The 21,679-nt window shown below is 40.9% G+C and overlaps 1 protein-coding gene across 1 annotated transcript in view; it reads right to left on the bottom strand.

Annotated features, from left to right (window-relative positions):
* Positions 1–21,679, bottom strand: part of LOC120851843 (meiosis 1 associated protein) — a 60,092-nt gene that overhangs the window by 13,765 nt on the left and 24,648 nt on the right. Inside the window, exons 4-6 of the mRNA XM_040224892.1 lie at positions 11,830–12,003; positions 7,278–7,440; positions 6,181–6,322 (exon numbers count right to left, since the gene is read on the bottom strand). Of these exons, the coding sequence (XP_040080826.1) occupies positions 6,181–6,322; positions 7,278–7,440; positions 11,830–12,003 (479 nt within the window). The remainder of the gene's footprint in view (positions 1–6,180; positions 6,323–7,277; positions 7,441–11,829; positions 12,004–21,679) is intronic.

Here is a 21,679-nt window from a genome sequence, read left to right as displayed (position 1 = left end):
CCTGTATGCAGAAAACACTGATGAAAGAAATCAAAGATGACACAAATAGATGGAGAGATACCATGTTCCTGGATTGGAAGAATCAGTATTGTGAAAATGACTGTACTACCCAAAGCAATCTACAGATTCAATGCAATTTCAATCTCTATCAAAATACCAATGGTATTTTTCTAGTATTAGAACAAAAAATTTCACAATATGTATGGAAACACAAAAGACCCTGAATAGCCAAAGCAATCTTGAAAAACAAGAATGGAGCTGGAGGAATCAACCTGTCTGACTTCAGAATATACTACAAAGCTACAGTCATCAAGACATTGGCACAGAACAGAAATATAGTCCAGTGGAACACTGGCACATAAACAGATATACAGACCAATGGAACAAAACTGAAAGCCCAGAGATAAACCCAAGCACTTATGGGCACCTTATCTTAGACAAAGGAGGCAAGAATATACAATGGAGAAAAGATAGTCTCTTCAATAAGTGGTGCTGGGAAAACCAGACAGCTACATGCAAAAGAAGGAAATTAGAACACCTCCTAACACCATACACAAACATTAACTCAAAATGGATTAAAGACCTAAATATAAGACCAGAAATTATAAAACTCTTAGGAGAAAACATAGGCAGAACACTCTTTGACAAATCGCAGCAAGATCCTCTATAACTCACCTCCTAGAGTAATGGAAACAAAACCAAAAATAAACAAACAGGACCTAATTTAACTAAAAAGCCTTTGCATAGCAAAGGGAACTATAAACAAGATGAAAAGACAACCCTCACAGTGGGAGAAAATAGTAGCAAATGAAACAACTCACAAAGGATTAATCTTCAAAATATACAAGCAACTCATTCAGTTCAATACCAGGAAAACAAACAATCCAGTCAAAAAGTGGGCAGAAGACCTAAACAGACATTTCTCCTAAGAAGAAATACAGATGGTGAATAAACTCATGAAACGATGCTCAACATTGCTCATTATTAGAGAAATGCAAATCAAAATTCTAATGAGGAGGTATCACTTCACATGGGCTGGAATGGCTATCGTCAAAAAAATCTATAAACAGTAACTAACTGCTGGAGAGGGTGTGGAGAAAAGGGAACTCTCTTACACTGTTAGTGGGATTGCAAATTGATATAGCCACTATGGAGAACATTATGGAAATTCCTTAAAAAATGAGGAATAAAACTACCATATGACCCAACAATCCCACTATTGGACATACACCTTGAGGAAGTCATAATTAAAAAAGACACATGCGCCCCAATGTTCATCACAGCACTATTTACAATAGGTAGGATGTGGGAGCAACCTGGATGTCCACTAACAGATGAACGGATAAAAAAGCTGTGGTACATATACACAATGGAATATTACTCAGCCATAAAAAGGAACACATTTGACTCAGTTCTACCAAGGCAGATGAATCTAGAGCCTATTATACAGTGTGAAGTAAGTTCAGACAGAGACAAATATCGTATATTAATGCACATGTATGGAATTTAGAAAGATGGTACTGATCAGCCTAACTGCAGGGCAGCAGTGGAGATGCAGACACTGAGAACAGACTTGTGGACACAGTAGGGGAAGGAGAGGGTGGGGCGAATTGAGAGGGTAGCATTGAAATGTATACATGACCATAGGTAAAATTAAGTAGCCAGTGGAAATTTACTGTATGATGCAGGTAGCTCAAATCCGATGCTCTGTGATAACCTACAGGGGTGGGATGGGGTGGGAGGTGGGAGTGAGGTTCAAGAGGGAGGGAACATATGTATACCTATGGCTGATTCATGATATATAGTAGAAACCAACACAACACTATAAAGCAATTATCCTCCAATTAAACATAAACAAATTAAAAAATAAAAAATTTAAATGGTATTTATGGACATTTATTGAGAACCTGCTGTGTTCCATGTATTGTTCTAATCATGCAAACTATAAAGAAAAATGCAAAGCTGCGTGTTCCCAATAAAATCATTATTGGCATAAAGTACTACTTGAATTATATTGAAAAGATTCCTACCAAATAAAGAAAATGAGAAAAGAAAAAGGAAAAAGAAGAAGACTGCCTGGTCTTGACTTCCAACAAAGAGAGATAGCAAAAGAAGAGTTTCTACTCTAAACCTAAATTTGAATAAGGCTGAGGAATTAGTTGGTAAAATGGGGAAGTGGTAGAAATTTCAGGAAAAAGCAACCAAGTTTTCCTAGAGTCTGGGCAGTCAAATTTATATCATAGGCTTTAACCAAAATTGTAGGATCATATATTTTAAAAACAAATTGAAATATACTTTTCTCCAAAAAGAAACAGAATGCACAAAGTCTACTGGTAAATATAGGCATGCAGAAAGGCCTCATTGCAGGAGCAACATCTGAGCTGAGTCCTTCAGAATGGGGTAGAATTTGAATAGATGGAGATAGGAGAAGGGACATCATGAAAAAAAGTTCAATGGTGGGGTGATTTTAAGTTTGTATATTAATTTAGTTGGACTGTATGATACAGGAAGGAGAATAACGGGAGGCAAGGATGGAGTCTGAAAACCTAGCTAAGGAATATAGACTTTAAAATATGATTAATAGTAAGCCACAAAATAGTTTTAAGCTGAAGAGTGGCAGGATCAGTGCTGTGTTTCAAGAAGATTAACCTGGCAGCAGTATGGAAAGTGGAGTGGGAAGGGGAAACACTAAAAGCATTGAGCCAAGTTAAGCGATTACTGTAATAATAAAGGAAAGAGGGGAGGGGGACTTGGCCTAAGATAATGATAATAAGAATAGAGAGGAAAAAATACATACAATAGATGTTATGGTATTAGAGCAGGCCAGGTGACATCAGGGGAATGCTTCAAGAAGGTGAACCTGACCTAAAGAACAGAGCAAATTAGAAGAGTGACTGGACATAGGGAAGCGAATTAGGAGTTTATTGAAGTCTTGGTGAGAACAAGCAGTGGGAAGGGGAAGGGAAGAACAGTTACAGCTCATGAGAAAAACTTTGATATGACTTAGGAATGAAATGGGTGTAAAGGGTGAGAAGGCTGAAAGTGACTGAGGTTTCAAGCCTGGGTGAGTAGACAGCGGTGGAGCTGCTATTAACAGAAAGACAGAAGTTAGAATGAGAAGTTAGCTGGAGGGGAAACAACAAAGTGAGAAGCAGAAGTAAAAAAAAAAAAAGAAGTCAAAAGATTTACATGGGGAGCCGATGACATCAAATTTTGAAAGAACATATGAAAGAGGTGTGAGAAAGAATTAAACCAAGGATGGGCTTAAAGAAGTGCTGAGAACTTGTAAAAATAGGATCAGGAAGGTTAAAACTCTAAATAAGTCTTGTCACATAGTAGGGACTCCAAAAATATTTAGTGTTGAATGAATGAACAGAAGCTTGTGAATTTTTCCCTCCATAACACACTGCCTTTCAGGCTTTTTGCTGCTTGGAGATGCCATATGAGAAGCAAGAAGGGAGAGCCATTCAAACACTGTTTTGCTTCTTTCCTTTCTAGAAAAGGAGAGTGGTCTTTGATCTGATGGAGTGGAGCACAAGAAGCACAACATGGGTAAAGAACTAAGTAATTACTACCAGTTTAAGTGAATTCAAGTCCAGTGAAGCACAGAGGCATGGGGTGTTAAGTGAAGGGAGAAGGATTAGCTTTGGTGTTGTAGTCTGTGTTTATCTGGCTACACTGGTAGCAGAAACTTAGCCAAGGAGTTAAAAGTATGACATATATTTTTAAAAAGTATGTACTCAGCAGAACTACATTCAAATTCTGACTAGATCACTTCGGTAGCTGTGTGACCTTTGGTAAGTCACTTGATCTCTTCAGTCTATCTGTAAAAATAGGAATAGCAATCTATCTCATGAAATTACTGCGAGGATTAAGTGAGTTAAGATATGCAAAGCACTTGGTTAAGTGACTAGCTCTTATTATAATAAGTGCTACCAAAAATGGGTATCTGCTAGGTTTGGATCAACTCCATACTTGTGAGTTTCCATGAGAAGGGAATGATAAAGAAGAGGTCTCTTTGGCCTCTACAATTATGCCTGGCACAGAGTGCTCAATAAATGCGTGCTTAGTCGCTCGGTCCTGTCTGACTCTTTGCAGCCTCAAGGACTGTAGCCTGCCAGGCTCCTCTGTCCATGGGATTCTCCAGGCAAGAATACTGGAGTGGGGTGCCATTGCCTTCTCTAGGGCATCTTCCCAACCCAGGGACCAAGCCCGAGTCTTCTATGTCTTCTGTATTGGATGGCGGATTCTTTACCACTGAACCACCTGGGAAGCACTCAATACATAAATATGGATTCTCACACCCCAAGTTCAGAGTCAGAGAGGCTCTAATCTCATGTAATGTAACCCAGGATGGAAAAGAATAGTCTTTCCCATCCTTACTATAAACTATTATTGCTACATAATACCTCATTGCTTGGGTGAATTGTTCCTCTAACCTTTCCCCTATTTCAATTTAACCATTCCTCTATTTAGGACATTAAAGTTGTTTCCAGTTTTTTACCATTGTAAATAACACTGAGATAAACATGACCATACGTATATCTTTTCTCTCTTTTCTTATTGTTTTCTTGGGCTATATTCCTGGTAGTGGAATCAAAGTGTTGAGGGTTACTACTTTTCAGAAAATTTATACTCCCTCTATCAGTGTATTAAAATGCAAATGTCTGTTTAAGATATCATATTCAAAAGAATGTATTGAAGCCCCTTGAGAGAAATATCTCCCCAGGAGATCTCCAAGATCCTGAGGAATCAGGTAGAGTATAGTAAACTGAGCAGTTGGGCTTTAACAGTCAGGAGGTATCTGTTGCCTCTGCTCTGCAAAGATAGGAGATGGGTGTTCGTGAGATAGGAAACAGGAACTCAGTGGGTGGACCCAAAAGGGAGTGTGGGCTTTGAAACAGGAAAAAAGAAGTCTGTTTCTGATAGTGAAAGAGACACATTATTGTGTTGTCTTGATTTCCCATATCCTACTGGGTCAAACTGTCATTCTGTAGCCACCAAGCAGTTATACTCAACCCTGAATTGTATTTACAGTTTTTTCATTTTGCTTTCTCAGAGTTGTGTTACTGTTCCATGTGCACGATCTTTTTAGATTTTTCATTTCAGGAAATGGTAGACCAGAAACCAGGCAGTTATTTGATACTTTCCTCTTCCTCTCTCTCTATATCCAATCCTTCACAAGTTCTCTTTCTCTAAAATACTGCTTTAATTGGTTTACTTTTCTCATTTTGACTTCAATATCCAATTCCAAGCCAAAATCGTCTCTTGCCTAGACTACTTCAGTGCCCTCCTACCTCATTTTCTTGTTTCCATTTTTGCTTCAGAAAGTTCATTTCTAGATTTTGGCACAATTAATCATTTAAACATTTAAATAGATGATGTCATTTCTAATGATTTCTTTCTGTACATAAAGTCCCACGTCCTCAGTTTGGGCTAGAAATCCTGGTATGATTTTACCCTGCTCACTTTTAGCTCCTTACCTTTTGGCTCTCTCTATTCTTGCTCATTTTGTTTCAGTCACAATGATCATTCCACTCTTGATTGGAGGATCAGCTCTTTCTGGCCTTTGGGTCTTTGCACATGCATTTCTCTGCACCTGGAATGGTCTTCCTGCCACCCTTCACCTAGCTAATTCCTTCATCTGGCAGATCTAAGTTTAATCATCACTTTCATAGAGAGGCTGTATTATAGCAAGCCCTTGTTTTCCTTCATAAACTTCTCACAATTAAGAATATACATATTTAATTCTGTCTCTTTCATTAGAAAGTTTTTTGAGACCACAGATGATGTCTACCATAATAGACTGAATATCTGGGACTTAACACAATTTCTAGCATAGACTATGTGTTCTTCATTGAAATAAACCATAATATCCAGCATAGTGATAGGAATAAAATAGGGTTTAAGATATAGTTACGTACGGACAATTCTCTGTTGCCATTAAAATGTAAAATCAGGGATTTTCAAGTTTAGTGTCATATAACTGAATTCAGGAATTATTCTCTATAGCATGAAACCAACAAAGGCAAGTCATACTTAATCCATATTTCAAAGTATGTCCAGTTTTTCTCTATCCTCTGACTGGGACAGATTTGGGATCAGGGCAGGATTAAATTAGCTGCTTCCCTATGGTGGGTACTTTAACACTCTTCATCATCTGGTGACGTGGGTACTCACCAGTAGGCTGTGACACAAAGCATGGAAATGCTGCTGATTTGTTTCCAGCTCATCCCATTCCAGCCGCCAACAGCTTGTGGGTCTGAGGATGAAGGGGAGTCCATATGTCAATGATTCGCAGACCCCACTGGATTTTAGAGCCCTGGGAAGAGACAATGGAAGTGTGAGGCTCCTTAGTGGTATCCAGAACCTTGAATCCACTTAAATTTAGCTTAAGTCTAAGACTGTATTGTGAAATCCTTTAGGTTAGCGCCTGTGAATTATTCACCTTTGGGTGTACCTATCAGGTTATATGGCACACAGCAGAGTCTCAAAGTCTGTGAATTAATGAACACAGCACCTATTCTGAGACCTCAAGACTCTGATGGGTATTTCCTCTCCTGAGCTTACTCTGTCCCCTTCATTCCTGCTGCAGCAACCACCTTACACAACAGTATGCTAACGACCTGCATCCCAGACCTGGTTCTTCTGTGGCAAGATGCTGATGGAAAACACAGTTAAGAAGAGACTGCGTTTAAGCAGTTTCCCCAGCAGCATCCATGGTCCCAAGTCCATAGACAAGCTTACTCAGATACCTGTACATGGGCACTGTGACAGAACCAGGAAGCAGTAAAAGTGGTCTTTGCCGTTATTCCTAATTCAGCTCTGGAACTGCTTCTCTTGGAAACAAGAATTCTAGTACTTAAAGAAATAGAAAGGTGAGGTAGATTCTAGGTGCCACTCATTCCTTGAAGATCAGATCTCTGTCCTGATGTCTAAACATAGTAGGTGTTCAATAAACATTTGCTGAATAGATAAACATCGTCTGTTTCTTTTTTTCCTCTGCATTCTCAGAGACTTTCTGGGTTTCCAGTCTTCATCCAGATTTTAGAATATTCTACTGAGACATATCTTTCACTGTCTCCTCATTCATCTCCACATATTGAGCAGCCTGACGTTGAAATTTCATGCCCACACCTGTAGTTGCTACTCTGGAACTGACCCCCTGCTGCCTGACACTTGCGGATGCCCTTGCCCTCCCTCTATCTTAGTCTTCCTAGCTGGAACCAATAAGAATAAATATTTGCATGGATTAGGGAGGTTCTCTGGAACCATACGTGATCACCCGGAGCTTGTAACAAGAGGCTGATGACTGGGAAACCATCTGGTAGAGGGTGCTGAAGTCTCCTTTGGGGTCATCCATCCTCAAGGAGCCATCAGCTGTTCCAGGGAGTAGGGATGGGCTGAGAAATCGCTCTTGGAGATCACATTTCAGGCACACTACAATAAAAACGGCATTTGGGGAGGGATTGTTTGTCACAAGTTACCTCAGGCTATATAATTAAGAGAGATCATCTGCCACCCATTCCGTGTCCACCAGGCAAGTAAGGGTTGGGAGGCAGGGAAGCGGACAGAGGAGCAGGTCTGAAATAATATTGCTCTGCATAACAGGTAATTTTATTTTCTGGGTGTGACATGATTTTTCTTTCTTGTTCTACTTCTGGGCTGGCTGAGCAGTTTCCTCATAGTGAGAGATCAGGCTTGTGATTGAGTCCGAGAGGAATGTGTGTCCGCTGTGGAGGAGGCAGTTAACACTGCAATATGCAGAGCCTTTTGGCAATCATAGAAGGAAATTTTGCCCCTCCTGCTTCCCTGTGGCTAAGCTTTGGCAAGACTGCAGGTCAGATGAAGGAAGAGCAGGAAAGCAGAAGTCAGGCAGTCAGCTGACAGCTACTGCTTCTCTGTGAGCTCTTCCAGGACATTCGAGGGAGGGGGAGGACTAAGTTCCTGAAATGGTTTATTTTATAATTCCCCAAGTGAATAGAACCTTTTGGACCTTGCAACATCACTGTGGCAACATACAACAGTTCTGAGGGTGTTTCAACTATGTATGGAGGTTTTTTATGCTTCCATAAGCTTCTTCTCCAGCACTTGTCACAGTGTACAATGTTCTGTTGCTCTAGATTTGAATCCTTGATATTATGAAGGTTTTAAATGAAATATATATTGGGTTTAAGTATTGTTAACAAATTATGAATATATGAGTGTTCTGTACTTGTGAGAAGGTTAGCTGTTGATGTCAGTGATTTGTGAAATGACTGAAGTACCTGCAACATGAGGTAAAAACAAAAGTAGAAATAATGTAGAAAAAAATAGATCTAGCTGGGCCTGGCAACCAGACCTGGACATCATTTCTGGGTGAGAGCGCTCTTGGCCAGGTGTGTCCCAGAGCCCATTAGGAGGGACTCTGCCTAGGACTCCTGCTGCTGCTAAGTCGCTTCCGTCGTGTCCGACTCTGTGCGACCCCATAGACGGCAGCCCACCAGGCTCCCCCGTCCCTGGGATGCTCCAGGCAAGAACACTGGAGTGGGTGCCATTTCCTCCTCTAATGCATGAAAGTGAAGTTGCTCAGTCGTGTCCGACTCTTAGCGACCCCATGGACTGCAGCCCACCAGGCTCCTCCGTCCATGGGATTTTCCAGGCCAGAGTACTGGAGTGGGATGCCACTGCCTGCTCCAGCCTAGGGTTCCAGCTTCCCCTTACTTCCTCTGTGCCTGACTGCTTCATTGTTGGGTCCTTGGACTTTAGGATTAGACAGCTGTGCTCATCTGGCTGAGGTTCTTGACTCTGGCTGCAATAAGAATCATCTAGTGAACTTGTCTGTTACGCATGTCTGGCCCCTACCTCACACCAGCAAAACTGGGATCTCTGGGGCTGGAGCTGATATTGGTATTTTTTAAAGTTCCTCATTTGATTCTTACTGTAGCCAGGGATTCTCTGTACTCCAGAGAACTACTCTGGAACTGTAGTCTCAGCAATGTTCCAGGAAAGATGTTTTAGCAGGGTTTGAGTCTAGAACCAGGTATGCTTCTCATCACTCAGACCCAGGTGCAGAGACAGGAGAAACCAAGAATGAGAAAAGAAGTTCATCCGAGGCAGACTATGCTCTGTCAGGAAGAGGCCTCTGAGGAAGCATCTAGGGAGAGGGTGAAGGACCCGAGGTGGCTACAGAAGCAGGTAGTGTTGGGTGGAGAACCTTGTAAGGAGAAGTCAGAGTGAACATCTGAGGAGCAGTCCTCAAAAGATTATATATTAGGAGAGCTCAGGGTTTTAATTAGCTTTTTTTCCCCTTAGGGAAACACATTTCTAGAAATTCACATAAAGAGCAATGCATCAGTTTTGTGAACAATGGATAACTATAATATGGTCTTTATTGCGCTTGTTTAAACTCTCATGTGGGTCATACCCATCCCAGGAGAGGCCTACCTTCTTTGGACCTCATTCCAACTTGTGCCTGAGCATCTGGATTCCAGAGAAGATGTTTTCAGCAATTCTACTACCATCCTAGATCTAAGTTCTACCACCCACCCTGAAGACCTATGGATTTCCAAAAAATAACTGCAGATGGAGATACATTCTGGGTCTGACTCTGGTGTTGAAAGCCACGAGAAAAGAGAGGGCAAAGCAGAGAATTCTCAGTATTACCATGGGCAAATGCCATGTAGCAGCAGAAGAAAAGCTGGCTGCAGGAGATCCTGGCAAGTGCCCAGAGGATGTGCCCAGCAGGATGCAGGTTGCATGGTAAGTAAGGGCCTAGGCTCTGGAGGTGACAGACCAGGGTTTGATGAATATCCTCTGGGCTGAGAGTAATCAAATGTATAAAATATAGATTTCTAATCCTAAGGGTTAAGAATGGGATTTGGAGTTGCTTGGCTTCAGATTTTGGCTTGGCTTCAGATTTTGGCTTGGCTATTAATTTTCTGTGCAGCCCTGGGGGAAATACTTATTTCCTTTGAGTGTCAGTTTTCTCATCTGTAAACAGGGATAATATTATATTTATTGATTTTAAGACACATTTTTTTTCACTTACTATAAAGCAATGGCATCCCACTCCAGTACTCTCGCCTGGAAAATCCATGGATGGAAGAGCCTGGTGGGCTGCAGTCCATGGGGTTGATAAGAGTTGGACATGACTCAGCGACTTCACTTTCACTTTTCACTTTCATGCATTGGAGAAGGAAATGGCAACCCACTCCAGTGTTCTTGCCTGGAGAGTCACAGGGACGGGGGAGCCTGGTGGGCTGCCGTCTATGGGGTCACACAGAGTCGGACATGACTGAAGCGACTTAGCAGTGTCTCTGTGTATGTCTTACAATCACCATGGACCAGGCAGACACTCTTAACCCTTAATTACTATTCTAACCTAAAAGAACTCTCTCAGTAAGAATAAAATAATATTTCTAAGTGATAAAAAGCAATGTGTCACGTTGAATTGGAATTGTTTTTCTTTCTTGGTGGTATATAAGATAATGGTATATCTTATAATGACACTGTCTAGGCTTCCCTGGTAGCTCAGACGGTAAAGAATCTGCCTGCAATGCAGGACACCCAGGTTCTATCCCTGGGTTGTGAAGATCTTCTGGAGAAGAGAATGGCAACCCACTTCAGTATTCTTGCCTGGAGAATTCCATGGACAGAGGAGCCTGGTGGGCAATAGTTCATGGGATTGCAAAGAGTCAGACACGACTGAAGTGACTAACACTTTCACTTTTAGATTCAATGGCATGTGATAACAGTACCTGCATCATGTTGTTGTTATGAAGATGAAATAGGCTAATGCAAGGAAAGGAGTTAACACTGTTTGGGAAAAATAGATAAGAAGTGAGCAATTGGTTTTGGGCAAAGCAGGTGGAATGGAGGCCTTGGGAAGATTTTACACACAAAGGAAAGACAGTAAAATCAAGCGAAGTTGTTAAAGGCATCACAGGCCCTAGACTGAAATAGGGGGGAAGGGGAGATATATTAAGAACCCAATGGCTATCTCTATAAAGAAAGGACCAAGGTGTATCTTCCCCTTTGGGGACAGAAGCTGGTACCCATTTTTCTCATTAAGCGCACACTCCTAAAGCAGAAGACACAATTTAGTCTTTTCCCTTTGAAGCTGTGGCTGACTATACTGATGGGTCCATTTGAAGGCCCTGCCACCCAGGTCTTAGAACCACCTTCAAAGGGGATGGAGACTAGAAATGGCTTTATCTCTACAATCTAGTGGGACCTGAATTAGCTATCATTGCCAGCTGGGACAGTATCCAGGACCTTGCCGGCATGCCTACAACACGGGATTGACCTTTCGGTTCCCCCAGTTGCCAGAACGTACTTTGTTAACATTGTCTAGGGCCACTAGTTGAACTCCCTGGGGCTTGTTCTGTAGTCGCTTTAGTTCCTCTCAATTTGGTGTCTTCCTATTGAGAAGATCTCTATTTAATCATTTAGTTTTGGTTCTTTTCTTCTCCTTACAGGCCCTATTCATGTTATTGAGGTACCAGCTTACCTGAAATTATGTCAATAATATCTGCCACATCAAAAGTGAAAACTTGAGAAAACATATGATTCATCGTTCTCTCATGTAGTGTAGCTGATGCCCTATTATTGAGGTGTTTAAGTCTCTACACTGAAACGAACTGGCTCTTGCTATCTGGGTTTAATCAGGTTCAGTTTCCTAATTGAAAATTAGAAGTTTAGAAATTCTCATGCTGACATTGGACAGCCTCATCCACTCCTCCTCCAGTCCCTAAACCTCAACTACTCTGTATCCTGATGACTTTCCAATCCTAATTCTAGACTAGGATAATCATTGTATATGTAATATATCTTTTAGGGAGAGTGTACTTGAATCATCTCTGGTTCTGGAAATGTTGCTGATACTCCGTGAAGGAAGAAGAAGGTGAACATGTTCTTGATCTGTTCCACTGTTATGCAGCCAGGCTTTGAAGAAAATCTCCATGCTGACAATATCACTGTCTATAGTCTGAAGATCAATGTCAGTTGCCAGGATAGAACTCTCTGCAGTAGAAAGGGAAACAGTAGTTACAGTGTTTAATTCTTTAGTTACAAATTTTGAAAAATATAAAATATTAAAAGCACCCATTTTTGAACCTATCAATTCTACCTCTAGATATCTAGCCTAGAGACATTCTTGGGTAGTACCCAAAGAGACATATGCAAAGATGTTCAGCACAGCATTATTGCAAAAACAAATAATCAAAGCCCCAAACAGAAAGCAATTCAAATGTCCATCAATAGGGAAATATTTAAATAAATTATGGCATAGACTATGGAGTATTATGCACCTGTTAACAAAGTTAAATGTACTGACATGGAAAGCTAGGAGATAGTGAATAAAGAAAGTTCTAGAACAGAGTATAGTGTGACTCATTTACATAAAAATAAAACTGTTAGCCTAAGTGCATACATATGTACGGAAATGCCTTTTACAGAGCTCTGGAAGTCTACTATTAAATTGTTAATAGTGGATGGGAGTAGAAATGGGGCAGAATTCTGAGATACATTCACTTTTTATTATTTATACTTCTATACAGTTGAATTTTATTGTTTATGTATTTTCCGTATTTAAAAAAATTTTAGAATACAAAAATAGCCAAAAATAATATAGCAATTCAAGTTCAGTTCAGTTCAGTCACTCAGTCATGTGCGACTCTTTGTGATTCCCATGGACTGCAGCACACCGGGTGTCCCTGTCCATCACCAATTCCTGGAGCTTGCTCAAACTCATGTCCATTGCGTCAGTGATGCCATCCAACCATCTCATCCTCTGTCATTCCCTTCTCTTCCTGCCTTCAATCTTTCCCAGCATCAAGGTCTTTTCCAGTGAGTCAGTTCTTCACAATCAGGTGGCCAAAGTGTTGGAGCTTCAGCTTCAGCATGAGTCATTCCAGTGAATATTCAGGACTGATCTCCTTTAGGATGGCTTGGTTGGATCTCCTTGCAGTCCAAGAGACTCTTAAGAGTCTTCTCCAATACCACTGTTCAAAAGCATCAATTCTCCAGTGCTCAGCTTTCTTTATAGTCCAACTCTTATATCCACAATGTAAGTTAAATACTTAATGAGGTCTTCAATTTTATGTTATTGTTTCACAGTGAAAATGTATTCAATTATTTCCTCTGTTATAAAACATAAATTTTAAAAAGACTAAAAGAGAAAAGATGAATTATAAGTTCCACCTTCTGATACAGAATTATACAAGTTTGCCATTGGCATACTATATCTCACAAGTGTAGCAGCCAAGAAGACAGGGATGGTCTGGTGGAGTGTGATTTGATTCCCAATCTGAATGAATGGGACTAGGTAGGCGGGGTGATGAGACTTTGCTGGTCCATTTCCTTTTTTAGGCAACACTAGCTCAAGAATTGGGATCTGGATTTGGACATAAAGTTGGTCAGTAAAAGCCAAATATAAGGTGACAGAGGAAGCACAGAGAGAGGAAATGAGACAAGAGCTGGAAAGAAACTGAAGAGGAACCTGGCTTTTTTTGCCTCACCATGAGGGACTCTCAGAAATACTTTTACAAAGGGCCTAAGAAAAGTCAGTCGCTCCAATGAATTAACTTCTATGTATGACTCATGGACCCCAAGGAGAACGCCGGTTTATTTCTAGAACGACATTCCTGAGGACAAGTCTGCAGAGGTGGCAGACTCTCCACAGGGAACAAAGGGCTTCAGTCCAACGTGTTGGCACCCACACAGGGAAAGTGTGGTGAGACTTAAGTGACTTCATGTCATATTTATCGACTTATTATGTGGCTGAAAACGGGCACCAAATGCATTTCTCTTTGACCCAGTATAATTAAAACTTTACCCCTGGTTACGCTTGCCTTCTGAGGTGGACCTTATTCTGCCTATGGGATATGAATCTCTCTAAATAAATTTGCTTTCACTTAAAAAAAAAAACAAAAAACTTCTACCATCTTCTGTGAATAGTTATGAGGATTTATTGGATTTATTAGCTAATGAACTCATTCCATCAAGCAATAATATTAATTATGTACTACACAGAAGGTGAAATACTATATAAAGATATATAATATTCTTTACCTTAATGAGTTTATAAAGCAACATTGTTCTTGACCATTTCTCCTTAAACTCTCATTCACTCCACTATGTTTTCAACTACTACAGTGATAAATATGAAGTCATTGTCAAATAAATGCTCTTCATAAGTGAGGAGAAATGTTCTTTTTAATAACGGGAAACTTACTGTGTCATAGGAAAAACAAGAAGTAATTTTTCTGAGTCTGGACTTCAACTTGAGTAATAAGTAGGGAAATGACTGAACAGCTTCTCTTCAAAGAAGCAAAACAGTTATTAAAGTAAGGACGCAGATATAGAACTAAATAAATGAAGTAGAAAAAAGGATCTCAAAAAGTAGAGCAGATGATACTGCTTTGAGTTCAAACAACAGAATTTTGGAGAAGACAAGTGTTTCTTTTTTTCTCCCCAGTGAAATGGTAAAAGACTAGAAAATTCCTACCATGGGTATGGGGACAGAGCAAAGTATCTCCCCATTAAGAATCTGGAAATAAGAAAAATAGGGGTTTCCTCAGATAGTTAAAAAATAAAGTCAATACAGAGTAATGAGGTCAATGAAAAAGAGTCACGTTAAAAAGAATGGCTTATAGACCAAAGCAAGATTTGGCTGGAGCCTATGCATGGTATTGGCTCATCCAAAGAATGAATGGATCCATTAGAAGGAGAGAGGGTTGACCAGAAATGGAGCATAGAGAAAGGGAGGAACAGCGGTAGGTGCTGGCCTTGATCAGCCAAGCATATCTCAAAGGAGAGGGCGTGCTAGCTCAGTGAGGAGTCACAGCGGCAGGAAGGGAGGATACATTTGTCAAGTTTCTGCTCTTCTTGGTGATTATAGTGGTTATGGTCTTTCCTCTAAAATATTCTGGCCAACAACTTTAGTCTTGAGCTTGATAAGGTGAGTCTATCTCTGAGAGGATGTTGACAAGATCAACTTTCTGACTCTGTAAAGCTGAAGAAGCAAGTTTGAAACATGGCACCTCTGTGAAGGAAAATGCCAGTCTTCCCTGCAGACACACCATCAATGTTGCTAAGTTCTTTCCAACTTCTTTTTGTTTTGTAATTGAAAGTTTGTACCTTTTACTCTCCCTCAGCTATTTCTCTGCTCTTCTTACTATACTTCCTGTTTATTCCCTATATCTACACCTCTGTTTCTGCTTAGTTATGTTTGTTCATTTGTTTTGCTGTTTAGATTCTACATATAAGTGAAATCTGAAAGCATTTGTCTTTCTCATTTCACTTAGAATAATAGCTTCTAGGTCCACCCATGTTGCTGCAAATGGCAAGATTGACTTCTTTTTTTTTTTTTTTTAACTATGGCTGAGTAATAGTCCATAAAGAATATTCCACACCTTCTTTATCCATTCATCTATTGATGGGCACTTAGGTTTCTTTCATATCTAGGCAACTGTAAATAATGCTACAATAAACATAGGGATGCATGTATCTTTTAAAATGAGTGTTTTTTTCTTCAAATGAACACCCAGGAGTGGAACTGATGGATCATATGGTAGTTCTATTTTTAACTTTTTTGAGGAAACTCCATATTGTTCTTCACAGTGGCTGCACCAATTTGCATTCCACTAACAGTGCATGAGAGTTCCCCTTTCTCCACATTCTTGTCAACACTTGTTATTTGTTGTCTTTTTGATAATAGCCATTCTGACAGGTGTCAAGTGATTGTGGTGTTGATTTGCATTTCTCTGATGATTAGTGATGCTGAGCATCTTTTCATGTGCCTGTTGACAGAGCATGTCTTCTTTGGAAAAATGTCTTTTTAGGCTCCTTACCCATTTTTAAATTGGGTTGTTTGTTTTTTGATGTTGAGTTGTATAGTTTCTATGTATATTTTGAATATTAACCCTTTTTTGAGATATATCATTTGCAAAAGGCAGTAGGCTGCCTTTTCATTTTGTCAATTGTTTCCTTCACTATTTTTGCTTTGCTTCCCTTGCCTGAGTGGACATATCCCCCAAAATATTGCTAAGATTGATACTGAAGAGTTCACTGCCTATTTTTCTTCTAGAAGTTTTATGGTTTCAGATCTTACATTTAATATTTTAATCCATTTTGAGCTTATTTTTGTATATGGTGTGAGAGTTCTTTTCAACCTAACCTATAGGTTCTTTAGAGAGCCACTGAGTAGAGCTTCTTCCTTTGAAACAGTTCTCAGTAACTGCATAGAGAGCTATGCTTCAGGTGTGAGGGGACCGTCTCAGAAACAGTCATGTTGTCCAAGCTAAACAGCAATGTAGAAACCAGAACACTTTAGAGGGGGAACTTCTCCATATTCTCTGTCACTGGTCAAGGCATTCATTTCTTTGTGCCTAAATTATAGCAGTAGGCTCTTAGCTGCCCCATCAAACTCCATTCTTTCCCCTCTGGTACTTCTTACTACCAATTAATTTTTCTAAAATATAGTTTCACCATATCCTCCCTTTGCTAAAGAGCACATACTGCCTTTCTGCTGTCAGCTTCTTTATTCTCTTTGCTCATTCTGAACCATTTGTTACTACTACTCATTAATCCATGGGCATGTGCTCAAGTTGCTAAGTCGTGTCTGACTCTTTGTGACCCTATGGACTACACAGCCCACCAGATTTCTTTGTCCATGGGATTTTCTAGGCAAGAATACTGGAGTGGGTTGCCATTTCCTTCTCCAGGGCATCTTCCCGACCCAGGGATCGAACCCATGTTTCCTGTGTTGGCGGGCAGACTTTTTTTTTTAACCACTGAGCCACCAAGGAAGCCCTATCATACATTCCTCTTTTTTCTACTTGTTGAGAGCCTGTCAACACCCCTGACCCTCCATCCTCCAGCTTAGTAGCTTGCATAGAGCTGAAGTTCAGCAAATGCCCATTCCTCAGCTCTTATTACTTTTTCCTGTAACTCTTCTGCTTCAACTAAATTAGTCTCCTGGCCATGCTATTTCCTTCCTTAGTGCTTTTTCAATCTACGGCCTGCAATTTCTCCAGAATTCAACTCAGATTGACTTTTTCTAGGAAGTTATGCTTAATTATGGGCTTCCCAAGGTGGCTCTAGTGGTAAAGAACCCACCTGCCAATGCAGGAGACAAAAGAGAGGTGAGTTCGATCCCTGGGTTGAGATGATTCTCTGGAGAAGGAAATGGCAACCCACTCCAGTGTTCTTGCCTGGAGAATCCCATGGACAGAGGAGCCTGGCAGGCTGTGGTCCATAGTATCTCAGAGTCGAACACAACTGAAGCGATTTAGCATGTAAGCACATGTTTAATTATATCCTCCCTATCTGACTTTAATCAGTAGCCCCTGAGTATCTGTGGGCTTAGTTTGGGGAATACTAATTATACTTGTTACTTGTTTCTCCTGAAAGGTTTTCTGATTTGTTTGTTTGTTTGTTTAATGAAAGGTGGTGGAATGTAGTAGAAAGACAAGGGTTTGAATCGTGGCTTGAAAGTTGTTAGCTATGTTATTTTGGGCAAAGTAGGGAAAGCACAATCTATTTCATAGTTATAGGAGGCATAAGAAATGAGATGATTATTTGTGAATGGCATATAGCAGATCTAACAAATGGAATTTCCTTCCTTTTCTCTCATCAACAAAATGAGTTACTCTTATAGGAAAAGAAGATACTTTCCTTTTTAAAAAGTATTTTCCCCCCTACTTGCTTATCTTGGTGACTTTCTCCTTGCCACCAACAAACATAAGAACATCAACACTTGGGATTGTGTTCTTTACAAATACAACTAAATGTACTAAACCTGGGGAATGGGGAGGAGACTTCTCAGATGAAAACCAGCTCTCATACTGACTGGTGAGCAGGGTAGTCAGTGGGACCGGTCCCACTGAGGTTATGAACTAAAAGGTTACTGGAGTCAATGCATGGCAGTCACACACGGCTCTGAGTTGTTTGGGTGTTCCTGACAGGAGAGGAAGGCCTGGTCTGTTGCAGTTTAGCCATAGCCAGCATTTTCGTTCAGTTTTTAGACTTACTCTGCCACCCTGTGGCCGTAAGCAGTGATATCCTTCAACTGAGCTAAGTTCTTCTGGAAGACCCACAATAATGGGAAAGACTAAGAAAACCTATGAGTGCCGAAGAATTGATGCTTTTGAACTATGGTGTTGGAGAAGACTCTTGAGAGTCCCTTGGACTGCAAGGAGATCCAACCAGTCCATCCTAAAGGAAATCAGTCCTGGATGTTCATTGGAAGGACTGATGCTGAGGCTGAAACTCCAGTACTTTGGCCACCTGATGCGAAGAACTGACTCATTTGAATAGACCCTGATGCTGGGAAAGATTGAAGGCAGGAGGAGAAGGGGTCGACAGAGGATGAGATGGTTGGATGGCAACACCGACTCAATGGACAAGGGTTTGGGTAAACTCTGAGAGCTGGTGTTGGACAGGGAAGCCTGGCGTGCTGCAGTCCACGGGATCGCATAGAGTCGGACACGACTGAGTGACTGAACTGAACTGAAGAAAACCTAAGGGTAATAAGGTAATGTCTAAAGCAATGCTTCTCAGAAGTCAACCCTAAAATAGGGTTGCAAAATTGAAATGTGTTTAAAATGGGAGAATTTAATACTTTAACACATACATACATATGTAATGGTTATATTTCTCTCATGACATAGAATGTCTAAAGAAGAGGCCCAGGAAAATTGTGCACCTGGCCAGTCCTGCACAACCTCCCCAGTCCCACAAAGGTCTTGACCCATAGGAAAATTCTATTTCTTTCTGAATGACGATGATGTTACCTGTCCTTTGGTGTCATGGATGGGCTTCAAGGGTTCTGGGAACCCTTGAAATTGAATACAACTCAGTTTGTAAGAGCATAGGTATATTTTGGTGGGGTGGAGGAGATGGTTAGGTTCTTAGCTTTTATTAGCTTCTCAGAAGAGCTCTGTGACCCTCAAAATGTCAAGAACTACTACTTTGTAGTACTACTACTTTGACTACATAGAAACTATGTAATCATGGTACCTTAGCTTCCTGGGTCAGTTTACAATCAGTGCTATCTACTCTGTGAATACAGGAGTGGCTTTAGGATGCTAACAACTAGGATAAGTAATCAGAGCAGACAGTTTGCTCAGGAATAACTGTTCAGGTTCATTCAACCACAGTTTTTAAGTCAGTAACTGCAAGGGGATAGTCTCCAACACATCACAATGTTAGGGGCAGTCCAGCTTGTATTTCTGAACTTATAACCTTATTTGTGGTGGTAATGATTGAACCCTGGGAAAAAGGGGAAGCCTGTTGAAAGGAGGTGATGGGGTAGTGGGAGTTAAGGCAGTGTGTCCTTTGTAGAGAAGTGATCACCACTTGGTCAGTGGTGGGATCTTCTTAGGATCCTTGTCTATAAGAGGGGTTAAAACATCAGTAGAAGTGTAATGAGATAGAGAAAATTTATTTCTGGGAACTATTCTCAGGGAGAATACTATTGCCACTCATTCATTCATTCACTTATTTAATTTGTCATTCAAATGATTATTAGTGCCTTCCATGAGGTAGGCTTCCATGAGGTAGGCTAGGCACTGCTTGGGGTCAACAATGAAGAAGACAAGTTCTTTGCTTTTATGGTTTACCATTCTAGTGGGAGAATAGACAATAAACACACAAAATGGAAAACAATTACAGATAATAATAGGTAACTTTGAAGAAAAATAAATCAGGATATTTGCGTGTGTCTGTGAATTTTTCTTTTGGTTCACCAGGGAAGAAGCATGCTCTAAGAAGGTAACAGCTGAGCAGAGACTTGAACCAAGTGAAGGAGGGAGTCATGAAATACTGTTCTTTTACAGAGGAATCAGCAAGGTCAAAGGTCTTAAAGTGAGAATGACCTTGGTATATTGGAGGACTAGCAAGAAGACTAAAGCAGAAAAAGGGAGGAAGTAAGGACAGGCAGGTAAGCAGCCAAGGTGAAGGATGAGATCTCCCCAAAGGAACACACTCATGTAACAACAGGTAGTCACTACACCTGTTTCTAAGAAGGGTGGGTTCCATTATTGCAAGCCCTTGACTCTGCTTAGGGAAGAGGTGTGCAAGACTGGGGCAGAAGAGAACCTGTACTCCTTTCCCTTTACTTCTTTATAGCTGTTGGCTCCTAAACAATTGTTGAATTAGTATTCTAAAGATATTTGTTTGAAAGTGTGCCAAACTGTTAGCTTGTGTGAGATACCCATGTCTCAGTCCAGGCTTCCCACACATACTTTCCTGTCCTGTGGTGGTAAAGGGCAGTGGTCGAAAAATGAGAGAGGAATTTGGGAGTCCCATGAGCAGAACTCAAGCAGAGACCCCTCATCTTGTAGTGGACATGCCTCTTTTCCATCCCTAGTCAGTTACCCAGAGAGTTTTACAATGGAAGGTCAAGCTGGTGCAGCCTGCTGCTGCTGCTGCTGCAAAGTTGCTTCAGTCGTGTGCGACTCTGTGTGACCCCATAGATGGCAGCCCACCAGGCTCCTCCGTCCCTGGGATTCTCCAGGCAAGAACACTGGAGTGGGTTGCCATTTCTTTCTCCAATGCATGACAGTGAAAAGTGAAAGTGAAGTTGCTCCGTCGTGTCCGACTCTTCTCGACCCCATGGACTGTAGCCTATCAGGCTCCTCCGTCCATGGGATTTTCCAGGCAAGAGTCCTGGAGTGGGGTGCCATCGCTAAAAGAAAAAGAAGGCTTGACTGTTAACTAAAGAACGTAATACTAATGATTCACAATGGATGATTTACATTGTTAGAGAAAAAATAGGGACGTATGGGCATCTCTTGCTCTGAGACATGTCCTAATATAATTCCAAATGTAAAATTTCAGCCCTTAGTAAGTAGATGAATTAGAAAAAAGAAATGTTTCCAGAGCAATTACTTTGGCTGGGAGAGTAATCTTTTCAGAATTGCTTTCTCAGGCCTGTTTGTTCCTAAGGGTGCAGAAGCCTGTGACTGGTTGTAGGGACTTCTCAATGGGAGAAGCTGCATGGGATCCTCACACATCTGGAGCTGTGGGAGCAACACCCCGTGACAAGGAGTTGACAATATTCCTTGCCATCCAATCCTCTTTTTTCTTTTTTTCCCCAAGCCACATGGCTTCCTAGTTCCTGATCAGGGATCAAACCCAGGCCCCCTGCAGTGGAAGCACAGAGTCCTAACCACTGGACAACAGGGAACTCCCATCCAATCCTGCTTTGAGATGCCTGACTTGCCCTGCCCTGGCCAGCCCAAATAGAGAGGAGATCTTGTAGATGCAATAAAGAGGGTCCTGGTTATGGATGGGTTTCTGTATGCCTATGGAAACCAGATGTAGCACCTTACCCACCTCTATAGACCTAGCATTAGCACAGGGTCTGGAATACAACAGGGAGCTCAGAAAACGCTTCACTGCACAAATAATCATAGCCAATATGCTCCTAACTTCCTCGTGATCTTAGACCAGTCACCCCTTCTCTCTAAGTTCAATTTCTTCATCTATAAAGTGGATGATGATAATACCTAGGCTTAGGGTTCATTTAAGTATAAAATGATAATACTGGAAAGCACTTTGTAGACTTAAAAGCATAATGAAACTATAAGGGGTGAAACAGCAGAAAGCTACCTCCCAGCTGTCTACACATGAACATTTTAGTTACTAAATGCCAGGGCCATTTCTTTCCTCTTTTCTTGGTGACATTTTTGTC

The sequence above is a fragment of the Oryx dammah genome, unplaced genomic scaffold (genome assembly GCF_014754425.2).
Source record: "Oryx dammah isolate SB20612 unplaced genomic scaffold, SCBI_Odam_1.1 HiC_scaffold_25, whole genome shotgun sequence".
Classification (NCBI taxonomy): Eukaryota; Metazoa; Chordata; class Mammalia; order Artiodactyla; family Bovidae; genus Oryx; species Oryx dammah.
This window is presented reverse-complemented; position numbering and strand designations above follow the sequence as displayed.